At 42.2% G+C, this 14,878-nt stretch overlaps 1 protein-coding gene across 1 annotated transcript in view; it reads left to right on the top strand.

Moving 5' to 3' along the window:
* LOC143290600 (DDB1- and CUL4-associated factor 17-like) overlaps positions 1-13,806 on the top strand; it is a 45,805-nt gene extending 31,999 nt beyond the window's left edge. The window contains exons 11-14 of the mRNA XM_076600190.1: positions 973-1,057; positions 5,106-5,168; positions 6,649-6,804; positions 13,421-13,806. Of these exons, the coding sequence (XP_076456305.1) occupies positions 973-1,057; positions 5,106-5,168; positions 6,649-6,804; positions 13,421-13,528 (412 nt within the window). The 3' untranslated portion in view covers positions 13,529-13,806. The remainder of the gene's footprint in view (positions 1-972; positions 1,058-5,105; positions 5,169-6,648; positions 6,805-13,420) is intronic.
* Positions 13,807-14,878: the final 1,072 nt, after the last annotated feature.

Here is a 14,878-nt window from a genome sequence, read left to right as displayed (position 1 = left end):
ATTTAAAGTGTGGTTTTGTTGCTCAGTGTACACATGTTCCACCAAACAGCACAATATTTAAAGTGTGATTTCATTGTTCAATGCTGCACATGTTCCACTGAACAGCACAATATTTAAAGTGTGGCTGCCAAACTGAATGATTCTAACAAAGGTTTTGAAGAGTTGTACAAAGAGGTGGTGTGTGAGGTGGTGAAATGTTGTTCAGATAAAACCAACTATTTTGTTTGCCTTGGCTCTAACCTGTGCTGCATGGTCTGCCAGACTAACTTTTTTGTCAGTGTTTAATTCTTTAATGTTAAACACCACAGTGTGTATGTTGTAGTTGAAGGAGCTTATTAAGAGTTATTGTGCAGATTTTTCTGTGCTATTATCATTTTCTTGTTGAGTTCAGAGGAGAATTTCTATCCTTCAAGGATAGTATCAGAGGTTGGTATTGATTCTAAGGAACAAACCACTGGTGGAGTTAAACCGGTACAGGTTTGATCCTCTGTAGTCTGTGGTCATATCAGTTCTGAAGAACAAACCAGTGGTTGGAGTTAAACCGGTACAGGTTTGATCCTCTGTAGTCTGTGGTCATATCAGTTCTAAAGAACAAACCAGTGGTTGGAGTTAAACCGGTACAGGTTTGATCCTCTGTAGTCTGTGGTCATATCAATTCTAAAGAACAAACCACTGGTGGAGTTAAACCGGTACAGGTTTGATCCTCTGTAGTCTGTGGTCATATCAGTTCTGAAGAACAAACCAGTGGTTGGAGTTAAACCGGTACAGGTTTGATCCTCTGTAGTCTGTGGTCATATCAATTCTAAAGAACAAACCAGTGGTTGGAGTTAAACCGGTACAGGTTTGATCCTCTGTATTCTATAAGGTGTTTGCAGTGACCTGGAGTTGTTGTCACTCAGAACATATTATTATAGAGACAGCACTGACAGATGATGGTGCTCCAAGCTGATTGATGTACGACACTGTGTGCAGTATGCTTCATCTAACAAACAGAGAGCGGAAACAGGATTTGGTTCACTGCTTTACCATTCCTTTCACGCTTGCTCAGGTGCTCCAGGTATGTTGTGGTCAGTGTGTGCTGTTTTGTATTGTGTGTGATGTGTTGTGGTCAGTGTGTGATTTATGTATTGTGTGTGATGTGTTGTGGTCAGTGTGTGCTGTTTTGTATTGTGTGTGATGTGTTGTGGTCAGTGTGTGCTGTTTTGTATTGTGTGTGATGTGTTGTGGTCAGTGTGTGATTTATGTATTGTGTGTGATGTGTTGTGGTCAGTGTGTGCTGTTTTGTATTGTGTGTGATGTGTTGTGGTCAGTGTGTTATTTATGTATTGTGTGTGATGTGTTGTGGTCAGTGTGTGCTGTTTTGTATTGTGTGTGATGTGTTGTGGTCAGTGTGTGCTGTTTTGTATTGTGTGTGATGTGTTGTGGTCAGTGTGTTATTTATGTATTGTGTGTGATGTGTTGTGGTCAGTGTGTGCTGTTTTGTGTTGTGTGTGATGTGTTGTGATCAGTGTGTGCTGTTTTGTATTGTGTGTGATGTGTTGTGGTCAGTGTGTGATTTATGTATTGTGTGTGATGTGTTGTGGTCAGTGTGTGCTGTTTTGTATTGTGTGTGATGTGTTGTGGTCAGTGTGTTATTTATGTATTGTGTGTGATGTGTTGTGGTCAGTGTGTGCTGTTTTGTATTGTGTGTGATGTGTTGTGGTCAGTGTGTGATTTATGTATTGTGTGTGATGTGTTGTGGTCAGTGTGTGCTGTTTTGCATTGTGTGTGATGTGTTGTGGTCAGTGTGTGCTGTTTTGTGTTGTGTGTGATGTGTTGTGGTCAGTGTGTTATTTATGTATTGTGTGTGATGTGTTGTGGTCAGTGTGTGATTTATGTATTGTGTGTGATGTGTTGTGGTCAGTGTGTTATTTATGTATTGTGTGTGATGTGTTGTGGTCAGTGTGTGATTTATGTATTGTGTGTGATGTGTTGTGGTCAGTGTGTGCTGTTTTGTATTGTGTGTGATGTGTTGTGGTCAGTGTGTGCTGTTTTGTATTGTGTGTGATGTGTTGTGGTCAGTGTGTTATTTATGTATTGTGTGTGATGTGTTGTGGTCAGTGTGCTGTTTTGTGTTGTGTGTGATGTGTTGTGGTCAATGTGTGCTGTTTTGTATTGTGTGTGATGTGTTGTGGTCAGTGTGTGCTGTTTTGTATTGTGTGTGATGTGTTGTGGTCAGTGTGTGATTTATGTATTGTGTGTGATGTGTTGTGGTCAGTGTGTTATTTATGTATTGTGTGTGATGTGTTGTGGTCAGTGTGTGCTGTTTTGTATTGTGTGTGATGTGTTGTGGTCAGTGTGTTATTTATGTATTGTGTGTGATGTGTTGTGGTCAGTGTGTGCTGTTTTGTATTGTGTGTGATGTGTTGTGGTCAGTGTGTTATTTATGTATTGTGTGTGATGTGTTGTGGTCAGTGTGTGCTGTTTTGTATTGTGTGTGATGTGTTGTGGTCAGAGTGCTGTTTTGTGTTGTGTGTGATGTGTTGTGGTCAGTGTGTTATTTATGTATTGTGTGTGATGTGTTGTGGTCAGTGTGCTGTTTTGTATTGTGTGTGATGTGTTGTGGTCAGTGTGTTATTTATGTATTGTGTGTGATGTGTTGTGGTCAGTGTATGCTGTTTTGTATTGTGTGTGATGTGTTGTGGTCAGTGTGTTATTTATGTATTGTGTGTGATGTGTTGTGGTCAGTGTGTGCTGTTTTGTATTGTGTGTGATGTGTTGTGGTCAGTGTGTGCTGTTTTGTGTTGTGTGTGATGTGTTGTGGTCAGTGTGTGCTGTTTTGTGTTGTGTGTGATGTGTTGTGGTCAGTGTGTGATTTATGTATTGTGTGTGATGTGTTGTGGTCAGTGTGTGCTGTTTTGTATTGTGTGTGATGTGTTGTGGTCAGTGTGTGCTATTATGTATTGTGTGTGATGTGTTGTGGTCAGTGTGTGATTTATGTATTGTGTGTGATGTGTTGTGGTCAGTGTGTGCTATTATGTATTGTGTGTGATGTGTTGTGGTCAATGTGTGCTATTATGTATTGTGTGTGATGTGTTGTGGTCAGTGTGTGCTATTATGTATTGTGTGTGATGTGTTGAGGTCAGTGTGTGCTATTATGTATTGTGTGTAGTATTAACTATTATGTATATGCCATGTGTGTTATACTGTGTAGTATTATGTATATTATGAGGTGTGTGTTCTACTGTGTAGTATTATGTATATTATGTGATGTGTGTTGTATACACTGTGTACTGTAGTGTTGTTTGTATTATTGGATACAGTGTGTTGCATTAGATGTGTATTATTATGTAAACTATGGTGTAATTACATTAACAGTTGAAATAAATCTGTAATTTTATTGATTCAGTTTATAAATGGTACAGTGTCCACCTCTTTATCTGCGATATGGAATGGCACCATGTTGATGTCTGTGTCAGATGTTTGTGAGGCATCCTGCCCTGTAAGCTGTGTTTTATCTTAGTGAGGTGACAGCCCTTCACTGACATCCTGCCCTGTAAGCTGTGTTTTATCTTAGTGAGGTGACAGCCCTTCACTGACATCCTGCCCTGTAAGCTGTGTTTTATCTCAGTGAGGTGACAGCCCTTCACTGACATCCTGCCCTGTAAGCTGTGTTTTATCTTAGTGAGGTGACAGCCCTTCACTGACATCCTGCCCTGTAAGCTGTGTTTTATCTTAGTGAGGTGACAGCCCTTCACTGACATCCTGCCCTGTAAGCTGTGTTTTATCTCAGTGAGGTGACAGCCCTTCACTGACATCCTGACCTGTAAGGTCTGTCTGATCTCAGTGAGGTGATAGCCCTTCACTGACATCCTGCCCTGTAAGCTGTGTTTTATCTTAGTGAGGTGACAGCCCTTCACTGACATCCTGCCGTGTAAGCTGTGTTTTATCTTAGTGAGGTGACAGCCCTTCACTGACATCCTGCCCTGTAAGCTGTGTTTTATCTCAGTGAGGTGACAGCCCTTCACTGACATCCTGCCCTGTAAGCTGTGTTTTATCTCAGTGAGGTGACAGCCCTTCACTGACATCCTGACCTGTAAGCTGTGTTTTATCTTAGTGAGGTGACAGCCCTTCACTGACATCCTGACCTCTAAGCTGTGTTTTATCTTAGTGAGGTGACAGCCCTTCACTGACATCCTGACCTGTAAGCTGTGTCTGATCTCAGTGAGGTGACAGCCCTTCACTGACATCCTGCCCTGTAAGCTGTGTTTTATCTTAGTGAGGTGACAGCCCTTCACTGACATCCTGCCCTGTAAGCTGTGTTTTATCTTAGTGAGGTGACAGCCCTTCACTGACATCCTGCCCTGTAAGCTGTGTTTTATCTTAGTGAGGTGACAGCCCTTCACTGACATCCTGACCTGTAAGCTGTGTCTGATCTCAGTGAGGTGATAGCCCTTCACTGACATCCTGACCTGTAAGCTGTGTCTGATCTCAGTGAGGTGACAGCCCTTCACTGACATCCTGCCGTGTAAGCTGTGTTTTATCTTAGTGAGGTGACAGCCCTTCACTGACATCCTGCCCTGTAAGCTGTGTCTGATCTCAGTGAGGTGATAGCCCTTCACTGACATCCTGACCTGTAAGCTGTGTCTGATCTCAGTGAGGTGATAGCCCTTCACTGACATCCTGACCTGTAAGCTGTGTCTGATCTCAGTGAGATGACAGCCCTTCACTGACATCCTGACCTATAAGGTCTGTCTTATCTCAGTGAGGTGACAGCCCTTCACTGACATCCTGACCTATAAGGTCTGTCTTATCTCAGTGAGGTGACAGCCCTTCACTGACATCCTGACCTGTAAGGTCTGTCTTATCTCAGTAAGGTGACAGCCCTTCACTGACATCCTGACACAGAGGTGACAGCCCTTCACCGACATCCTGACCTGTAAGCTGTGTCTGATCTCAGTGAGGTGACAGCCCTTCACTGACATCCTGACCTGTAAGCTGTGTCTGATCTCAGTAAGGTGACAGCCCTTCACTGACATCCTGACCTGTAAGCTGTGTCGATGTTTGATAGAAGTGTGATATTGTGTGACTTGTTTTATCTAGGAATTACACTTGATACATTTCAGAACTTGGAACATGAAAAGGAGTCAGTGAGTGAGGTGAGGAGACAGCTTCATGTGTGTCAACTGGTAAGTTGGAGGCAGTGGTCAGTGTGTTGTCATAGTTACTGATTTATATGACTGGTCCATATGTGTTATGGTTACTGACATAGAGGGTGTGACCATGTGTGATTACTGTCACTGATGCGCATCTCAAAGATTGGTCAGTGGTGTTGCTGTTGTTGTTGGTGCTGGTGTTTGTGTTGCTATTGTTGTTAGAGTTGTTGTCAAGTTGGTGGAAGTATTGTTGTTGATGGTGGTGTTACTGTTGCTGTTGAGTTGTTGGTGGTGTTGTTATCAAGTTGTTGGTGGTGTTACTGTAGTTGTTGAGTTGTTGTTGGTGGTGGTGTTATCAAGTTGTTGGTGTTGATGGTGGTGTTGGTGTTGTTATTGAGTTGTTGGTGGTGTTACTGTTGCCGTTGAGTTGTTGTTGGTGGTGGTGTTGGTGTTGAGTTGTTGTTGGTGGTGTTACTGTTGCTGTTGAGTTGTTGTTGGTATTGTTATCAAGTTGTTGTTGGTGTTGCTGTTGAGTTGTCGTTGATGTTGTTATCACGTTGGTGGTGGTGTTGGGGTTTTCTGATCATTCAGCTTGGCAATGTGTAATTTGGCCTGATAAACTTTTTGCTGTTGTTAACATTTTTCTGATCCAGTGTGATGTGTGTGAAGATGTGTCCAGAGGTTGGAAGAGACCAGTTATAACTGTGATATGTCCAGAGGTTGGAAGTGACCTGTTATAACTGTGATATGTCCAGAGGTTGGAAGAGACCAGTTATAACTGTGATGATATGTCCAGAGGTTGGAAGAGACCAGTTATAACTGTGATAATATGTCCAGAGGTTGGAAGAGACCAGTTATAACTGTGATAATATGTCCAGAGATTGGAAGTGACCAATTATAACTGTGATGATATGTCCAGAGGGTGGAAGAGACCACTTATAACTGTGATGATATGTCCAGAGGGTGGAAGAGACCAGTTATAACTGTGATAATGTGTCCAGAGGGTGGAAGAGACCAGTTATAACTGTGATGATATGTCCAGAGGTTGGAAGTGACCAGTTATAACTGTGATATGTCCAGAGATTGGAAGTGACCAGTTATAACTGTGATATGTCCAGAGGTTGGAAGTGACCAGTTATAACTGTGATATGTTCAGAGGTTGGAAGTGACCAGTTATAACTGTGATGATATGTCCAGAGGTTGGAAGTGACCAGTTATAACTGTGATATGTCCAGAGGTTGGAAGTGACCAGTTATAACTGTGATATGTCCAGAGGTTGGAAGTGACCAGTTATAACTGTGATGATATGTCCAGAGGTTGGAAGAGACCAGTTATAACTGTGATATGTCCAGAGGTTGGAAGTGACCAGTTATAACTGTGATGATATGTCCAGAGATTGAAAGAGACCAGTTATAACTGTGATATGTCCAGATGCTGGAGGTGACCAGTTATAACTGGGATGATATGTCCAGAGGGTGGAAGAGATCAGTTATAACTGTGATAATATGTCCAGAGATTGGAAGAGACCAGTTATAACGACAGCCTGGGCGTACTGATGGTGACGGGCACTCTGACAGTCGGTGAACTCATGGGAGGAGTGGTGTCCCTTTATGACGATTCCACGGGGCGCCACCTGAGGTCGGTGCTGCTGGAACCCCTCTCCAATAAGGTCAGTCCTCACACACACACTCACTCACACACATGCCCATGCACACTCACGTGCACACACATTGATGCGCGCACACATGCATGCACATTTACACACACACATATACAAGCACACATGCATACTTTTAAGGTGATTGCTGTAATGAACAGTGATGCAGCACTGATATCAGATGATACACTTTTTGTCAAAAAATGAAATACACTTGTTAACACCAAGCCTGACCTGACATTCATTGCAGCAGGTCCAATTTCCATGTTCAGAAAAGGTACAGACATGTTCCAAAGAGAGCATGACATTCATTGCAGCAGGTCCAATTTCCATGTTCAGAAAAGGTACAGACATGTTCCAAAGAGAGCATGCAGAAGCACAGACATGTTGATTAAAAAAGGTATTGTGAAGCAAACTACCAATTGAGATGTCCTGTTTCTCCATGTTGATTAGAAAAGGTATTGTGAAGCAAACTACCAATTGAGATGTCCTGTTTCTCAGCAAGGCATTACTGCATTCAGACACATCTGTACATACTACACCACATTTGTACATGCTACACCACATCTGTACATGCTACACCACATCTGTACTGTACTGCTACACCACATCTGTACATACTACAACCACATCTGTACTGTACTGCTACACCACATCTGTACATGCTACACCACATCTGTACTGTACTGCTACACCACATCTGTACATGCTACACCACATCTGTACTGTACTGCTACACCACATCTGTACATGCTACACCACATCTGTACTGTACTGCTACACCACATCTGTACATGCTACACCACATCTGTACTGTACTGCTACACCACATCTGTACATGCTACACATCTGTACAATGCTACACCACATCTGTACTGTACATGCTACACCACATCTGTACTGTACTGCTACACCACATCTGTACATGCTACACCACATCTGTACTGTACTGCTACACCACATCTGTACATGCTACACCACATCTGTACTGTACTGCTACACCACATCTGTACTGTACTGCTACACCACATCTGTACTGTACTGCTACACCACATCTGTACATGCTACACCACATCTGTACTGTACTGCTACACCACATCTGTACTGTACTGCTACAGTACATGCTACACCACATCTGTACTGTACTGCTACACCACATCTGTACATGCTACACCACATCTGTACAATGCTACACCACATCTGTACTGTACTGCTACACCACATCTGTACATGCTACACCACATCTGTACTGTACTGCTACACCACATCTGTACATACACCACATCTGTACTGTACTGCTACACCACATCTGTACATACTACACCACATCTGTACTGTACTGCTACTGCTACACCACATCTGTACTGTACTGCTACACCACATCTGTACAATGCTACACCACATCTGTACTGTACTGCTACACCACATCTGTACTGTACTGCTACACCACATCTGTACATGCTACACCACATCTGTACTGTACTGCTACACCACATCTGTACATGCTACACCACATCTGTACATGCTACACCACATCTGTACTGTACTGCTACACCACATCTGTACAATGCTACACCACATCTGTACTGTACTGCTACACCACATCTGTACTGTACTGCTACACCACATCTGTACATGCTACACCACATCTGTACTGTACTGCTACACCACATCTGTACTGTACTGCTACACCACATCTGTACATGCTACACCACATCTGTACTGTACTGCTACACCACATCTGTACATGTTACACCACATCTCTACAATGCTACACCACATCTGTACATGCTACACCACATCTGTACAATGCTACACCACATCTGTACTGTACTGCTACACCACATCTGTACTGCTACACCACATCTGTACTGTACTGCTACACCACATCTGTACATGCTACACCACATCTGTACTGTACTGCTACACCACATATGTACATGCTACACCACATCTGTACTGTACTGCTACACCACATCTGTACTGTACTGCTACACCACATCTGTACAATGCTACACCACATCTGTACTGTACTGCTACACCACATCTGTACAATGCTACACCACATCTGTACTGTACATGCTACACCACATCTGTACTGTACTGCTACACCACATCTGTACATACTACACCACATCTGTACCTGCTACACCACATCTGTACATGCTACACCACGTCTGTACTGTACTGCTACACCACATCTGTACATGCTACACCACATCTGTACATGCTACACCACATCTGTACTGTACTGCTACACCACATCTGTACATGCTACACCACATCTGTACTGTACTGCTACACCACATCTGTACACGCTACACCACATCTGTACAATGCTACACCACATCTGTACATGCTACACCACATCTGTACAATGCTATACCACATCTGTACTGTACCTGCTACACCACATCTGTACTGTACTGCTACACCACATCTGTACATGCTACACCACATCTGTACTGTACTGCTACACCACATCTGTACCTGCTACACCACATCTGTACTGTACTGCTACACCACATCTGTACATGCTACACCACATCTGTACATGCTACACCACATCTGTACTGTACTGCTACACCACATCTGTACACCACATCTGTGCATGCTACACCACATCTGTACATGCTACACCACATCTGTACTGTACTGCTACACCACATCTGTACATGCTACACCACATCTGTACTGTACTGCTACACCACATCTATACAATGCTACACCACATCTGTACAATGCTACACCACATCTGTACTGTACATGCTACACCACATCTGTACTGTACTGCTACACCACATCTGTACATACTACACCACATCTGTACTGTACTGCTACACCACATCTGTACACGCTACACCACGTCTGTACTGTACTGCTACACCACATCTGTACATGCTACACCACATCTGTACATGCTACACCACATCTGTACTGTACTGCTACACCACATCTGTACATGCTACACCACATCTGTACTGTACTGCTACACCACATCTGTACACGCTACACCACATCTGTACAATGCTACACCACATCTGTACATGCTATACCACATCTGTACTGTACCTGCTACACCACATCTGTACTGTACTGCTACACCACATCTGTACATGCTACACCACATCTGTACTGTACTGCTACACCACATCTGTACATGCTACACCACATCTGTACTGTACTGCTACACCACATCTGTACAATGCTACACCACATCTGTACTGTACTGCTACACCACATCTGTACACCACATCTGTACATGCTACACCACATCTGTACATGCTACACCACATCTGTACTGTACTGCTACACCACATCTGTACACCACATCTGTGCAATGCTACACCACATCTGTACATGCTACACCACATCTGTACTGTACTGCTACACCACATCTGTACAACACCACATGTGTACATGCTACACCACATGTGTACATGCTACACCACAGTGCAAGGCAAATGCCTGAGCAGCAGCACGACACAGCACACGTGTCAGGCCTTGAATGCAAGCATATGTATTTGTGTGCCTGTCACACCTCTGATTTGCCAAAGGACAATACTTTTGTTGCCATGGGTTCTTTACCATCATGCCAAGTGTGTGCTGCACACAGGACCTCAGTTTGCCATCTCGTTCAATTGATTAGATGCTCAGTTTGACTTTCCGTCAAACTTTGGAGAAATGGTGAGACCAAAATATGAACCGAAACCATCACGGACACTACTGGCAGGTGTCACCAAAATATGAACCCAAACCATTACGGACACTACTGGCAGGTGTCACCAAAATATGAACCCAAACCATCACGGACACTACTGGCAGGTGTCACCAAAATATGAACCCAAACCATAACGGACATTACTGGCAGGTCTCACCAAAATATGAACCGAAACCATCACGGACACTACTGGCAGGTGTCACCAAAATATGAACCCAAACCATCACGGACACTACTGGCAGGTGTCACCAAAATATGAACCCAAACCATCACGGACACTACTGGCAGGTGTCACCAAAATATGAACCCAAACCATCACGGACACTACTGGCAGGTGTCACCAAAATATGAACCCAAACCATCACGGACACTACTGGCAGGTAAGCTTCACAGCTGTCCTGCCAACTTCCTCCCTAAGAAGGATGGTCAACGTGATGACCGTGGACTCCTAACAGGAAGAAGAAGAAGAAGGATTGCAGAAGTGCAGAAGAGATGAATGTGTTCCATGACCTGCATGCATCTGAAGTGAGGAACAAGTACAGGGCATGTTGAAAGGAACTGACATGACAGATGGCAGCATTGCAGAACAAGGCAGGATAGGACATGTTGAAAGGAACTGACATGACAGATTGCAGAACAAGGCAGTACAGGACATGTTGAAAGGAACTGACATGACAGATGGATGGCAGCATTGCAGAACAAGGCAGGATAGGACATGTTGAAAGGAACTGACATGACAGATGGTAGCATTGCAGAACAAGGCAGGATAGGACATGTTGAAAGGAACTGACATGACAGATGGATGGCAGCATTGCAGAACAAGGCAGTACAGGACATGTTGAAAGGAACTGAGATGACAGGTGGATGGCAGCATTGCAGAACAAGGCAGGATAGGACATGTTGAAAGGAACTGACATGACAGATGGCAGCATTGCAGAACAAGGCAGGATAGGAAATGTTGAAAGGAACTGACATGACAGATGGCAGCATTGCAGAACAAGGCAGTACACTGCAGGCCTGGTGGTGATGCATGTGGAAGGGATCCATGACAGCTGAACACATAACATGGAAAAAAAAAAAGCTCCCCCCAAAAAGAAAGAAAATTTGTGGACATGTTGAAGACTTGTTTGCAAGATAGCTATGAAATCACAGAAATGGTGTACATGTTGAAGTCATGTTTGTAAGATAGCTATGAAATCACAGAAATGCTGTACATAATGACCAGGATACACAACAATAACTATGATTACTGATAACTTTCTTTTTTCAAACACTCCTGTGACTCTCAGGACTTTGAAACAGTGTGTTTAATTCTGTGTTACTGATTTACTATCTTTTTTAAAGACTGTTTATTTTTTGTCTATTTTTCTCCCCCCCCCTCCAATTTCAAAATACAGGCATTTTAGCAGTGCCATACATTGATCATATGATACAGATCTGTGTTGACACTTTAGTCAAACGTTTTTTTTGTTGTTGTTTCGTTAGTTTAAAAAAAAAAATTTGTTACCTCATGAACTTTGACAAAGTATATCATATCCACACACACATTTCAAAGACTGACAACCACATCCACTAATTGTTACCATGCAGGTACTCGTGCACTAATTGTTACCATGCAAGCACACATGCACTAATTGTTACCATGCAGGTACACATGCACTAATTGTTAGCATGCAGGTACTCGTGCACTAATTGTTACCATGCAAGCACACATGCACTAATTGTTACCATGCAGGTACACATGCACTAATTGTTAGCATGCAGGTACACATGCACTAATTGTTACCATGCAAAGCACACATGCATGTGGTCTGTCTCCCCTAACTGTCTCTGTTTTTCCCCTAATGTTGTTTTTCCTTTTTCAGTTTGTCATTGGTATATTTTGTTTTTAGGTGAAGAAGATAGAATAATTAAGACACTTACTGCATATACAGTGTCTGTGAGGGTCTGTGTTCAGATACCAGTCTTGCCATTTCTCCTGTGTTTGACTGAGTGCACACAGTGCACACTTGGCACATTGAAAAGAACCCACAGCAACATAGATAAAAGTGTTGTTGTCTTGTCAAATTCTGCTGTGCTAGGGTACACAGATACTGAAATGTATGTATACTCAAGGCCTTGATCTGAAATGTATGCATGTACTCAAGGCCTTGATAACATGCTGGTGGCGAGGAATTTGCCTAGCAAATGTGTAGCATAAAAAGATTTGTCCAAAAACAGGGGCAGCACCTTGAGAAACTGAAAAGATTGTGATATTGTTTGTGGATGTTGTCCTTTCAGTACATCTGTCAATGTGATATTGTTTGTGGATGTCGTTTCAGTACACCTGTCAATGTGATATTGTTTGTGGATGTCGTTTCAGTACACCTGTCAATGTGATATTGTTTGTGGATGTCGTTTCAGTACACCTGTCAATGTGATATTGTTTGTGGATGTCGTTTCAGTACACCTGTCAATGTGATATTGTTTGTGGATGTTGTTTCAGTACACCTGTCAATGTGATATTGTTTGTGGATGTTGTCCTTTCAGTACACCTGTCAATGTGATATTGTTTGTGGATGTTGTCCTTTCAGTACACCTGTCAATGTGATATTGTTTGTGGATGTTGTCCTTTCAGTACACCTGTCAATGTGATATTGTTTGTGGATGTTGTTTCAGTACACCTGTCAATGTGATATTGTTTGTGGATGTTGTTTCAGTACACCTGTCAATGTGATATTGTTTGTGGATGTTGTCCTTTCAGTACACCTGTCAATGTGATATTGTTTGTGGATGTTGTTTCAGTACACCTGTCAATGTGATATTGTTTGTGGATGTTGTTTCAGTACACCTGTCAATGTGATATTGTTTGTGGATGTTGTTTCAGTACACCTGTCAATGTGATATTGTTTGTGGATGTTGTTTCAGTACACCTGTCAAACCATAAAGATGCAAGGGGACACCATTGTCAGGATCCTGGAGTTCCATGAAACTGACATTCAGGAAGTGCAGGTGTACCGGCTGTCCAGTCACTGAAACCTGGCTGGTACCTCACCAACATGTGTGTTCAACATAGGAGAACAAGAAAGGCAATACCTTCAAGACTCACTTGTGATACACTTTAAAAAAAATCCAAGCATTTTATGTATTGAGTATAATGCATTTACTGTTATATTTATATTTTTTGTATTCTCTAAACTTGGCGCTTTGATCTGATATTTGACCCAACAAAAGAATTGTCATTATTAACATTTTTTTGTTCAAACAGGAACTTCTTTTGCTAAGCATGCAAGTTTTATTTATTGAAAACGTTTTGGTGTAGACAGTAAAACAAGGGAAATTACTCTGGTGGGAACTTAGTTTGCTAAATTGATCTTTCTCATCTTAAACATTACATTTTGAAATTATACTCAAAACATAAAAAGCTTGGATTTTTAAAAAAAAAGTGCATCACAAGTGAGTCTTGAAGGCCTTGCCTCTCTTGTTTCAAAATGTAATGTTTAAGATGAGAAAGATCAGTTTAAAGCAAATTAACTCCACTAGCATTACAGAGTAATTCCCCTTTTTTTACTATCTGCACCAAAACGTTTGCAAAATAAATAAAACTTCCATGCTTAGCAAAAGAAGTTCCTGTCTAAACAAAAAATGATAATAATGACTGCTCTAGCTGTTGGATCAGAATATCAGATCCAAGTGCCAAGTTTAGAGAATACAAAAAATATAAATATAACAGTAAATGCAGTTTGCATATAATTAGGCTTCATTCTTTATTTTTTTGTGCCCATCCCAGAGGCGCAATATTGTTTTAAACAAGCTGACTGGAGAGAACTGAATTTTTCCTATTTTTATGCCAAATTTGGTGTCAACTGACAAAGTAGTTGCAGAGAAAATGTCAATGTTAAAGTTTACCACGGACACACAGACACACACACACACACACACACACACACACAGACAACCAAACACCGGGTTAAAACATAGACTCACTTTGTTTACACAAGTGAGTCAAAAAGACAGACTGATTTTGGGTATATTGGATATCAAATGGTTGAAGCTGCTTTTCATTGTTGTTGTCTTGCAGAGAATATTGTTATTGTATTTCAATGTTTAATTACAGTATTATATTATTATATTGCACATGTGGTGAGCACTGTCCAGGGAGCACCAACCCCACCAGAAGTTCCAGTAGAGTTCCGCTTGGCAGAAGGCATTAAAGTCTGGCCAGGAACAGCATCCAAAGTGTCCAAAGCATGGAAACGTGGGCTGCTTGATGGTGCTGAAGATTGGGAATGCACAGCTGACCTACCAGAGGGGAAGAAACACCCAGAAATCATCAACAAGAGCGGCATTAGACCTGACACAGTACTCCACTCCAAGGCAACGAAA

Source organism: Babylonia areolata, chromosome 15, assembly GCF_041734735.1.
Source record: "Babylonia areolata isolate BAREFJ2019XMU chromosome 15, ASM4173473v1, whole genome shotgun sequence".
Classification (NCBI taxonomy): domain Eukaryota; kingdom Metazoa; phylum Mollusca; class Gastropoda; order Neogastropoda; family Buccinidae; genus Babylonia; species Babylonia areolata.
The sequence above is the reverse complement of the archived record's forward strand: the minus strand, read 5'-3'. Positions and strand labels throughout refer to the sequence as shown.